General features: G+C 41.8%; 1 protein-coding gene across 13 annotated transcripts in view; it reads right to left on the bottom strand.

The window, feature by feature from the left end:
* NCAM1 (neural cell adhesion molecule 1) overlaps window positions 1–13103 on the bottom strand; it is a 361501-nt gene that overhangs the window by 52324 nt on the left and 296074 nt on the right. For 8 of the 13 annotated variants that reach the window (XM_027772882.1, XM_006151012.3, XM_006151014.3 and 5 more), the window contains exons 8-10: window positions 10864–11006; window positions 4451–4480; window positions 226–376 (exon numbers count right to left, since the gene is read on the bottom strand). In XM_027772882.1, the coding sequence (XP_027628683.1) occupies window positions 226–376; window positions 4451–4480; window positions 10864–11006 (324 nt within the window). The remainder of the gene's footprint in view (window positions 1–225; window positions 377–4450; window positions 4481–10863; window positions 11007–13103) is intronic. The other 5 variants (XM_027772883.1, XM_014588817.2, XM_014588819.2 and 2 more) reach the window with 1 other exon arrangement.

Below are 13103 nucleotides of genomic sequence, written 5' to 3'. Positions count from 1 at the left end.
ATGGGGGGGGGGGGGGGGCTCAGATCGTGGAAAACTTGTAAGAAGCTGGGGATGGTGTGTGGAGGGTGGCTTGGGGACAGAGTTCTGCAATGGCATCAGGCTCACCTCCTTAGAGATCGTGAGCAGAGTTCCCAGGGTACAGCTTAGGTCCTGGTGACTTTGTCCTCTCTCACCCTGACCCTGAACACCCCTCCCTCCCTGAGTCTGTCCCCGCTTGCTCCTCACATTGCACTTCCAGGTACATGGACTGGGAATCCTGGCCAATAGTGTTGCTGGCGGTGCAGATATACTCTCCGGCGTCTGTGTACTGGATGCTCTTCAGGGTCAGGGAGGACACACGGGCATGGCTGCGCACCACCATGTGCCCATCCAGAGTCTGTCAGGAGGGAAGAGAGAGAGAGTCAGACCCTGATGCAAGGCAGATGGCCATGGCAGCTCTGGCAGGATGGGGGCTAGGAGGCTAGGCCACTGCTGTCTGTGACCCGTCTCACATTTCTGCTCTCTGTGCCAACATCTAAGTTGTACCTAATCCAAGAGGCTCTGGGGAGTACCAGGGGAACTTGGGTGTCTCCAAAACAGAAAATGAGACTCAGTTATATCCAGAGGACTGACTAGGTACCAAAATTGGTGCGGGATAAGGACAGGCTAGGTCCTTCAGGACAACTTTGCTTGTGATGTCTAAAATAGAAGCAAATGCAGATATCCCAGCAGCAACAGCCTTGCCTCGTGAGATTCTGAAAAACCTGCACTCGCATCCTTCCCTTCAGGTCTGCCCATCTGCCAGTTCCACGGTGCATGCACATGTAATGTAAGAAATTATACAAGAAACTCCTCTGTCTACAGATGCCTCACTTCCCTGGTTGCTTACAAGTAAAATATTCCCATTAAAAAAAAAAAAGTCAAACAAGTCAAAGTTCAGGAGCTGTTGAGCTGGAAGGGAGAATAACTGGGTCCTCTCTCCAGGAGCAGCAGTACAGAGAACCCCAGGCAGATCTGGGACCCCACACTCCACAGTTATCACAAGTTCTATCCTTGACACTGCAGTTGGGCTCCTGAGTCTCTGGAATTACAATGATGGATCAAAAAGAGAATACACATATGATCCTTAGGAAGTACATACTGGAATATTTCCAAGGGGCTTCCCCTCTTGAGATTCTAAATGAAATGGCTGTGGGCCCAGGAAGAGTCTGGGCACATGGCCCAAGTTTAGGTCTTCAAGAAAGCTGGTAATCTGAAGAAGAGGCTTTGCTCTTTATTAACTGGGCTACTCTTTTATCTCTAATATATGACACTCTGTAGAGACAGACAAGGGAGTTCTCTGCATCTGGCATCTGCCATCCTTTGGGGTCGGGTCTTTAAAGCATGAAAAGACACTTGGCTTTGAGTCCTTTCGATATCCTGGTTTGGAAACCTGAAGCCTGGAATTATAATGTCATATGGCAGCTGATCTGGGAGGCTCAGAAGCAAGGAACTATTGGCCTTGCTTCTATATATGAAACCCCTTTTACCATCACCAACAGATCTCATCCATGTCAGTCATCTAAGCTCACCCCATGCCATGTCCTGGAGCTAGAGCACGCTGCTAATAAGGACAGCAGGCAAAACCAGACTGTGGCACTCGCTGCTGAGAGCCCGCTGCTTTGAGGAAGGCTTCCATGCCCCCTCTGAGCTGTAAATCTTGGAGGCCGGCTGGCTGAGAAGTCACATCTCAGGAGATGCCACACATTACTGAGAGATGCCAACAGGCAGGTGCAGAGCACTTCCCACGAGTCTCAAGACAACCATTTTGCCCGAGACACTAGACCCTGGGACCCCTTTTCTTGTGGGCTGACAGTCTATGCTACTACATCCCAGTGGCTATTTACATATGCTGTACAAAATCTCTACCGATCAGTTCACGCTAGTGGCATTGAGAGAGTGAAGACATACACGCAGGTATTTCTAAATGACTGACCTGATCTACTTGTCACTCCTATTTGCATAAAACACAGCCAGACTAAAAGCAGAGGGGACTTGAGGTCTACCCCTGCCCTTTCTGGTCATCTCAGTGATGCCAACCAGTGACTGAACTACGATTCTTTGTGACACAGACAGGACTTGCCCTGGGGCTGCCACGCACAGACCCGGACATCTGGTCAAAATCCTCAGGAAGTCAAGGGAATATTCCCATAAGGAAGAGATGTTGCAACAACAAGGCAAAGAAAGCCATGTAGGTAAAGGGCAGGACATTAATACGAACGAAGCAGGTGAGCACTCTTTACTCAGAACAATCTAGAAGATGGCTGAAAGAAGCTCGGGAAATGACTGCAATAACAGCCATATTTATTTTTTCTTCCTAGCTGGTTTCTTTCCTAAAATTTCTCTATGTGGAAATTTTTGTCATTGAATGAGGTCAACAGAGCAACAGACAGCCCTCCGAGGAGGATTCTTATCTTGCACTGGCTCACTACAGTCTGAGGTGGAGATTATCTGCTAGATACCCAGTTCTCTTTTTGAGGCTGTGCAGAAAAGACTCTGATGTCATTGGATTTTCTCCCCCTTTGCTCCGGCATCAGAGCAATGTCAGGGAGTGCTACCAACAAGCCATGAGGATCCAGTGATACTGGCTGTCTATTTGCTCGTGGAGGAAGCAGATGAGCTCCAGGTAAGAGTACAAAGATCATGATGCCAAGACGACCCCTCCTTTCACAAATGCAGGGAGGGCACTAGTTACTCTTCTCATCCAAACACACTTGTCTCCAATCCTCTACGTAGAACTGCTAAGGCTTTCCAGAGCTTGCGGAATGAAATAGGCCATAACCCAAGCGTCTAACATGCTCATTTGGACTTATGATCTTCGTCTCTGAAAGAGACAAACAGGGGGAGAATGGAACTTCTGAGGGCTGGGGGGTGGCATTCACTTCAAAGTCAATTTTGTCCAACGTGAGATACTCAAGATAAGGATACTTCTGGAACATGGGAGTGAGGTGTCGACTTTCCTGGGAGTAAATCTATTACTTCCACCTATAATGACAATTTTCTTAACATCTTCTTAGTGCTCTCTGATAAATCCCAGCTCCTCCTCTAGCCAGGTCTAAATCAGAATGACAGGGAAGATGTACGAGGCCTAGAGGAATGAGATCTGCAGGGGTTTAAGAGTGGCCAATAATTATCTTTTCTCTCCCTTCCCCAATCCCAATGGGCCAGGGACTTTGGAGCAATAAAACTCCCAACTCGCGATAACGCTAAGAGATTCCTGTGCCGGGGGAAACCTTTTGGTGAGGATGTGTACGCGCCACAGTCCCTAGGACAAGAAGGAAGGTCTGATGCGGAGGGAGCTAACAGGCAGCTGGATTTGTTGAGGGCAGCATGTTTATGTGCAGAAACTAACAACTCTGCTGGGGGACAGGCAGTCAGCTTTTAAATATTAAACAGCATTAAACATTTATAGCCATGACCTGAACACATGAGTTCTGTGTTCTGAATAATTATCATTCTTGAAAGACTAAGAGAGTAGATCCATCAAATTAAAATACAGTCTATTGGATTACCATATTCTGCATTTATAGCATTAGAATATCAAAGTTCCATCAGGAGAAGAGAGAAAAACCTACTTTTAAAAAATTAGGTATAGATGAGGTCCTTGAACTCATCTAAAGTATAATGTTTATTTCACATGACTCAATCACACGACTCAGGTAAAAATTGATAGACATGATCGTAAATTGTAAATAGGGTCTTGGGTGTAGCAGTGAAAATCTAAAGATTAATACTTAGCTTCAGTTTTCAAACTTAGTCCCACGTTACCCGAACTGAAGCAAATAGACAAATTTCTAAGGCTAAATGCTGCTGACTTTAAAAATCATAAACTCATTTGTACCAAATCATCTTAATCTCATAAATTTAATGCTCTACATAAGTAGCGTAGATACATTTTGCAATTTGGGAAAACCAACAAAATGCCATCTGCATTGCTTTCGAGATGAAATGTGATGTGCTAATTTACCAAGACCAGTCATTATAAAATAAGTGAGCAACAAGATGAGTTGAGCTGGAAGGGGAAGGGCTAAGCGGGTTCCCAGTTCACTAACTCTGTGACTTTATGGTTCAAAGCCACATTGACCACGTGAGAATCAAAAAGAAAATTTCATCATTTCAAAATGCCTGGCCTGGGAATGGGGCAATTTATTTCTGTCAGTATAATTACCTGGAAGTGATTTGACCAGCACCAGCAAGAGAATAAGATCCAGTTTTAGGAAATAATAAAGATTTGTTCGTCCACTCCCAACACAGCTTGCTTGCTCATCCTAAAATGACACTATTGCTAAGTCATGTCTATCACTATTGACCTATTCTTTAATCTAACTAAATGACTAATTAGTTTAGCACGTCTGGTTATTACACTGTGATGGTGAGTTAAACTGTCATGCTTTCAGAACTAAAGACTGGCTAGTGGTCAGGTAAGCTATACCTCTTGTTTCTCTGGTCGAGTCCACGAAGCCTGGAGAGAACAAGATATAAAACACAACAAGAAAGCAGTAAAATTTTACAACGTGTTGCTTTAGAGAATCGATGCATCACATTGCATCCCGTGCACATGCAGCTTCTTTTTAATCCAGAACTTTTCCAAGGCCCACTTTCAATGGTGTGTTTATTACCCAGTTTAATTTGGGGTTTAGCTTATGTTCAGCTTTCTCCCCCCCCCCACCCCCTTATGCACATTCAAATATACAATTCAAAGAGAAAGGCTTTCCTGATCTTTGGTAGATATTTATATATATGGACACCAGCAGGCATGTTAAGACTGCTCCTGTTCCAAAACATCTTAAATATTCCTTGTAGTGTTTGATGACACTATTGTTCTAACCACATAACCTAGAGATAACTTAGAGAGTTGGTTGCCTCCTTTGGATTTTATTAGACAGCTATCACAGATATACTAATGCCATTTTATGCTCATGCATTTTATAGCTCTTTGCATGCATCCTATAAGAAACACATTTTTATTGGAAAAAAAGGAACAAAGCCAGGAGCAGAGAGGTACATTAGGAATGAGAAGTATGACATCCTTGAAGCTATGGGTCAGGAAGCTCTGAAGATACCAAATGCTGGGTGACAGAGGTAGGGCTCCAATCCTTAAAAGCAGGGAATGTGCAGACGGCATGTGGTTTCAAGCATGTACCATTTTCATCAAACATGGTATTCACAAGGGAGTGAGCCAACTCAGAGATACAGAGGTCTGGAGGATATTTCACCTATATTTGCATTTTGAATTTAGCTGGCACTTGAGGATCTACTCTGTTTGCATTTTTTCTTTCTGTTTTCTTATTATGTGCCAAAGATATCATAGTTGTATTGTTCTTTTTATTAGGTGGACAATTGTCTGATGGTCCCTGTCCCTGATGTTCAGATGGGGGGTGGGAAGCAAAGATGCTAGAAACATAGCGATGCAATCCAGGAATGCAAATGAGTTAGCATTTAGTAGACGAGTCCACTAATGCAAGGAGCATTGGCGAGAAATGAAGATGGAAATAATGAGTTATGCCACATGATGTTAGAATGAAGAAGAAAGTGAGAATGGAGGAACATGCACAGACTGAAGTAACAGTGAGTTAACATGTCAAATGTGGCTGCCAATTCCATATCACTTAGAAGCTTGTCTTTCACATGCCAGAGCGGCTTAAATTGGATTTTTTAAAGGGCTATATTATAGGGAGTTGTTTCAAATCGGATTCCTCTGTGTCTCTCCCAAGTCACTATGGTTCTGTGGCTTTTAGAATAAGTAGTTGCTAGTAACACAATGCTTCCAGTAGTCTGACACCATGTGCCTGGTGGGATGACAGAAAATGTCTTGGCCCTAATTGGTGAAGCATGAGGATCCCTTTAAGGCAATCAGATATACAACTATGCACACTTAGGAATTAGAGTATGATCAGTAATGCTCCCAAAACTGTTACGTCTAGGTTCTTTTAATATTCATATGTTTATTGTCTTACACACAAGTATTCCAGAATACATGCTAAAGTAAAGCATCCCGGTAATCATCCTAGGTATTCCCTATTAAACATTTACTGGCACCTTGGATAGACCAGGCTCTGACTGCTCAGTGCAGTTACTTTTTCCAGTGTTTAAAAGTGAGCTCTGGGTTTGTAATGAATGAGGAATTCTTTCTGATGAAAAGAAAACTACAGCTTTCAAAGATTCTAGAATTTCAGAAATTCTTATCTTGGGATGCTCTATTAGAGCAAGTGATAAAAATACTTCTCAGTTTTCCTACCTGTCTCTTCTGATCTCAACTCTTTACTCTTCCCTTTTTCCTTAATCATTAAGGCTTCATGTATTTCTCTTTGTTAGTCATTCCACAAGGACAGAGACGTTCAAATAAACATATGATGGGTTTGTTCTCGCCAAGAATAGGGTATGCCAGTCATTGGCCATGTGTCTCACTAAGAAGTCATCAGTGCCTGGAGTTGTGCACCACTCACTCAAACACCTGACAATACTTAATATCAATCTGGGAAGGATGGGCAATGAAACAATATAGATGTATAAACTTTGTGAAGTATCACAGTGACTTTCATACACAAAATCAAACTGACTGGTCAACATGGTCAATATCTTCTTTGGTCTGTTCAACATAATCGTGGGCTTCAAGTAGTGGATCAGCTTCGAGACAATGAACTTCCCTTAATGAGCTCAATGATTCAAACAACGAGTCTTAACCTCAACTAGCTGAAGCTTAATAAATCAAAAATGATCTTTCTCAAATGAGTGAATACGCTCAGTCTAGAGACACGTCAAAGATAGAGTATGACATTCACGCTCATTCTGCTGGTGTTTGCCACCTTCTCTTCTTTTTTAATGAAGAAGAACACTGGTATTCCATTAGAAAGTTACTATACATCCATTGTTGAATATTCTCTCACCCCATCTTCCTTTAAGAAGGGTAATACAAGACTCAACTAAGCAGTGAAGCAAAAGACAAAGCTGATTTGATTGGCTTATATTATAACTAACATTACATAGAGAATCATTGAACCTTCCATGAAAGTCATCAAGACCATCAAAAAACACCATGGTATCAGGCAGCAGGTGCTCTACCTTCCAAACCAATCAGTAAGAGGAAAGCCACGTGGTAGTCTAAGACTGTCCTTGGCCTTACCCAAATCAACATTTGACTTGGACAAAGATGTTTCAAATAAGTGTCCACACAAGATTGGAAACAACAGCTAACACAAATGTTAGATGACAGTTGCATTTGGAAAGCTACTGAATTACTTGCCCTTGGGCTCTATGCTTAGGGCTGGGGCTACCACTGACTGCTCCACCTCACTACTTTTAAGGTACACATATAAAATGGGTGGGGACCCACTGGGTTGAAATGTTCTGGACCCACAAACTTTCTTTTTTTAAAGAATGATATTATTTAGCTTATGTATGTATGCATGTATGTATTTTAATTAGACCAGAGAGGGAGAGGGAGAGAGGGAGAGAGATAAAGTGAGAAAGCAAACTGCCAGGTCCGGAATTTGAACTGTGGTCGGCTATGTGGGAGTCCAGCATCCCCAACCACTGCGCCAACTTCAACCACCATGCCACCTGCCAGTCCCATAGACTTCTAAGAACAGTTCTGATGAAAGTCAGTCCTGCCTGGTTGGAAAGATGGGCTCAAAACAATTATCCTCAAGCAGGAGGTGTCTGTGTATGTGGCATCCTTAGTAATCATCAGGGGTGGCTCCTGGCATTTAAGAGGAAGGGGACCAGTGAGGCTAAATATCTTGCAATGCATAGGCTAGTCCTAGTAAAAGAAGATTCCCCCTAAATTGCCATAGTGATCCTAGTAAGAAACACTGAGCTGCAAAAAAATATAGTTTTTAACAGAAATAAATATAAATTATGCATTATGAGTTACACAATCAATTGCCTAAGAATGGGATAGGGGATATGTGGCTTAAATGCAGTTCATGTAAAAAACGACCAGAGCATTTTGGTCGACCACAAGTTCAAAATGAGGCAGTAGAATGAAGAAATTGCTAGAGAGCTAATGCAATTTTAACTGCATGATGGTATCCAGATCAAGGAGTCAACAGCCCTAGAGCAGTCAGCATGAGTTACACTGGGCATGGCAACATTTTAGGGGGACAGTAGTGAGCTAAAGGCATTCAGTAGAGGGCTGCTGAAAACATAAAGGATAGAGAAATTATGATATACAAGAAATGGAGAAAATAGCCAGGTGTCATAAAGGGAAGAAAAGTAGACTGATTAAAGACAAATGAGTTATTTTAATGACTCAGACAAAGGACTGAGTGGCATAGGTAGGGCAGACTGAGTTAGAGAAAGTGGTAAGGAATCAGCCCTTCTGATCACTGGCATTGGCCATTGCCCTGTGTTATCATGGAATGATATCATAAGAATGAGAGCATCATCCTTCAGATAAGAGCCAAGCAACTTTCTGGCAAGAATGCTAGAAAAGCCTGCCAGCCTAGATAACCTCAGAAGACACTGTCTAACCTTCTATGATTTGGATATTTCTGTGGTCTAAATTTCAGGAGGCTTATCCACTTTGCCAATTAGATGCAATTGTCTTTCCTTACCTTCTCAGCTCATCACCCTAATTTTCAAAAGAAAATTGTTTTCTTCTATTCCTATGCTTCAGTAATGCTAGTAATCTTCATATCTAATTGTGTATCATGCGACTTCAGATAGAGGAGAACATGAGGAGGGGGTGCCAAAGTAAAAGTAAAAATTATTTTCTGGAATCCAACCTGTTCATGAGTAGCCCATGCTTGTTTTCCTAATTAATAGCTATCTACAGTAGAAGCTGGCCATTATACCTCTTTGAGATTGATATTTTATTCATGGAAATGGCAAGTTCTTTTAGAAAGCATTTCATTTAGGCAAATATGCTATTTTGGTGTCATAGAATGGATTGATTTGGAAGACTTGTTCTAACATGGTTCATTTATGTTCCGATAATGTCACTTCAAGTAAAGTTGAAGATAGTCCATAGTAAAAGAACCACAATCCTACCCACATGCCTAATCTTAAATAATCACTTCAGATTAAGACAGATGATCTATACTGGTAACTGAATTAAGCAAGGTGTGGATTCCTAACTAGTCTTGAGATGGTCTCTGCTGGACATCTTCAGTCTCAACATTTAGTTGGTATGAGCATGTACCAGTACCTGGCTATTTATCCTCATTCTCTAAAGATGAAATTAGAGATACAAGCCAGTAAAGTCAGCTTATTAAAGAACCTGAGGTAAGCACAAATCTTAATAACCTTGACTTTTGGGTTATTCCTAGAAAAGATACAGAATTTAAAAAGGCACAAATCTTAATAACCTTGGCTGTTGAGTTATTCCTAGAAAAGATACAGAATTTAAAAGTGTCATCTATCTGAGACAGATATTTCTGTCCTTCACTGTAGGTCACTGGGTTGCTCTGGACAAATTTACTTTTCAGGCTGATGTAGAAAGATTTGCCAAGCAGCAGCCCCGTGTTTAAGCCCTGAAATGTACATTCAGTCCACATAGCACACATGATGGGAGCTGAAATCTTAGCTGAGGGTTTAATTCCAAAGTTGATAAAGAAAGAATCCAAGTAAACACCACATTTTGTAATCTAATTGGTTTTCACAGTATCAAATAGCAATATGCAAGTTTCAAAAATATTTAGCAGTTCCTCAGTTGAATTTTTGTTATGTTGAATTCAATTCTGGAGGTAAAACTTGCAAATTATAATGGGTTATTTGGAAGAGTGATTTCTGTTCCTTTTGATTTACTTTCATTTTCTATTAGTGGGCCAGAAACCAGTTCCTCAAATGCAAATCCCAAATTTAGCTCTGATATTTCACATTTTCCTTTTTTGACTTTATTTGGATTTACTCTCTCTAGGGATTTCCTTTAGGCAGGCAGAAGAGTGTATATCAATCATTTTTGACATTCCGGTCAATAAGCAATCCATTATAAATGCTCTTTAAGGTTAAGGCCATTACTTCTGAATAGGTGACAAAGCTTTGGCCAACCAAAACGAGGCCCATTACTACAGGATATATGAGATAAGATTGGAAAAGTGCCATCAGAGGTTTTAAGTTGCTTTAAACCCGAGCTTTTCCCTCTTGCTTTTGACCCACTCAACAGCAAAGGATTGTAGAAGTGGGGTCACCTCCATTTTTATATATTGTCAATAATGAAGGTAGTTTTCCAGTGGCCTACAAATTCATGTGCTTAAAAAGCTAAATCTTCAACTTGCCAGGAAGGTTGGTACCATGTTCTCAGGCCATCCTCAGTGAGTATATTATAGAACCCAGGTGTAATCACCATCATTTAGAAACTGCTAATTATTTTTGCCTTTAGAACAGAACAATATCCAAACGTGACCAAGAATACAGGCAGACACAAAGGCAACCAAGCTTTTGCGCATATAGTGCATATATAGCATGAGTATACATAATGCAAGGAAAAGAACCAATGGGCTCATTTTGATCCCTATTATTTCTGGGAGACATTTCCTTGGGTGCTCTTGAGATGACAATAATATCACCCAGTGCACCAGGGTCTTGGCTTCTTGGTCCTCACAGCTCCTTAGCCCAGGGTTTGAAGATCACTGCTGTCTCCTCCCCAGAACCTCTAACTTGACCTTGCCCACTGACATCATACCCCTGCCAATCAGTACAAGGAATTGTGCCCATTCCATTGCAAAGGGATGTAGAGCAGGCCACATCCAGGCAGGCTGGGGGAGAGAGGCCACAAGACCTGGCTGTAGCCTCTGGTGACCACATCCCATCTTCCGGCTCACCGAAGAGAACTGGGCATGGGGCAGATTCAGTCTGCTTCGAGTCTGCGTTCCATGGCCCTGAAACTCTTGGGCGACATTATACCTTTTCTTCGCTGCTGATGTTTCTGGTGGAAGTTCTCCAGGTGATAGAGGGAATGGGGTCTCCTGAGGCTTCACAGGTAAGAGTGACCTGCTCCTCCAGTTCCATGGCTGTCTGGTTTTCTACATAAGTGATTTTGGGTTTTGCTGAAAAGACAAAATATTTCTATGAGCTTATCTGATCACTTAGCTTTGTGGGTTTAAATGATGACATGCACTCATTCCACTAAGTACAAGGCCCTATTCCAAGTGTTTTGGGAGATACAGAGTGAAAGACCAAAGGGTTTCACAATGAAGTAGGTATATGACAACACAGAAGCTATAATGATAACACTAACAACAATATCCCATGTAGTGGAAGTGCCGAGGGCTATGGATGGAGGAGGACGAGTGCTCCCTGATTGGAACCTTCAAGAGGAAGCAACTCTGGACTGGGCCATGAGATTTTTCAGCAGGTGGAACTTAAGTTGGAGAAAGAATGACCCAAGTGTAGGAAACTGCTTGAATAAAAACAAAGAGGCAAGAACATATGAAGAGAGGGTTAGGAAGAGAGCAGTATGGCATGAGGCACAGGAAGACCAGGCCGGGTTATTTAGACTTCATGGACAGGCTGGAGAAGGCTCACAGGCAGTGTCTGATCAGGAGGATGAAATGCTCATTTGTATGTCAAGAAGGTACACCTAGGAAAAATACAAGATGATTTAGAATGGAGAAAACTTTGAGCTGGAAAAAAAGCAATTTGGAAGCTCCGGTGATGACCCAGATGCGAGGTAAGATTGAATCTTGAACAAGGTTGTTTCTGGGGGATCAGAAAGCAAAGGGCAGCCTGGAGAAAGATGGTGTAGGAAGGTGTGGAGGAAATGGCAAATGGACAGAGGGGAAACAGGCATGGGAAGCAGCAAAAGTTGAAATGAGACGTCACCCAGATGACTTAGGTTCTTAATGACTAGAAGGATGGTGCTAGCATTAACTCAAGGGAGGCGAGGATCTGGGTTGGGGGTGGCGGGTGGGCTGAAGATGGGAAGGAGAGGAGATGAGTTCATTTTCCAAATGTTTTGGGTAATGCAAGAAAACACAAGCATTCCAAAGCTGAGTTAAATGTTAAAACATTAGAGAAAATTGAATTTTCCCAATTTAAAACAATTATACCCTGAAATTGCTGAACCTTCCATAGATGAGAAAAGATAACACTGCACAAATGTAACTTATTTCACTAATAGAGAAAAAGGCCAGGCTGGATAAACAAACAAGCAAAAAATAAATTGGAATTATAGATAATTTTTTAAATAACTACATTGCCTTTATATTTAATTCCCACCATCTCCCTAAGTAGTTAATAAACTTCTGCCTATATACGCCCTCCAAGAAGAGGTTCTGGTTGCTGCTTTAATAAACAGCAATGACAGCTCTACATTCTTTGTAGCAAAGGTCTGTTTCTATATAATCCCCCTCTACATTGTTCATATTCTCTTCAACTTAATCTACACTAATAGCTTGCTTAGCAAATCCTTTTTTCAAGGCACATCTCAATCCAATGTGGCCAAATGATCACACATCTGAGTTGACAGCCTTCACCTGAACAAGATCTTCCTGTAGGAAGACCTCGGGTCTATCTTGATAAGCTGGACTTTCAAGGAGGTTATAAGCCCAGTTGGGTGTGTAAGTGTTAAGTGCGGTTGCATAGACTTTAGGCAGTAAAATAAAACAAGGTAAAATAAAGGTAAAGGTAAAGTTGAATTTCTATACTTTCAATATCACAGAATGCAAAGTAAGACAAGAGAAAAAAAATTCAGACTTAACTGAATTAATTTAATGGAATTAAAACTAAGTAGTTGCTTTGGGGTCTGAACACAGCACCAAGAAGGCGGAATTTCTCAAAACCTAGTCCGACTCTGAGGTCTGGACGGTGTTTTGTTGACCTTCTCCTGACCCACAGCACTGTGTCCTGGCAGCAAAAGGTTAACAGAAGACAGACATGGGTCAGTTAACGTCTATTAATATTTGGTCTTGGTGGCTCCATTTCCCAGACGGCTACAAAGAGTGCATTGTGTAAGTCCTTTAGAAAAAGCTCGAGCTATATTCTTATTAAAAAACATTGTGAATGATGGTTGTGTATAGTCTACAGAGGGCTGCTGGAGGGAAGGCAAGCTTCTCACTGATTTCTTAATCCTCTTACCCCACCAGAATAATAGCAACGCTATTGTCAGAACTGACTCTAACCATTTAGAATATACCATCTTAGGG

This window comes from Tupaia chinensis, unplaced genomic scaffold (assembly GCF_000334495.1).
Source record: "Tupaia chinensis unplaced genomic scaffold, TupChi_1.0 Scaffold000311_2, whole genome shotgun sequence".
Taxonomy (NCBI): Eukaryota; Metazoa; Chordata; class Mammalia; order Scandentia; family Tupaiidae; genus Tupaia; species Tupaia belangeri.
This window is presented reverse-complemented; position numbering and strand designations above follow the sequence as displayed.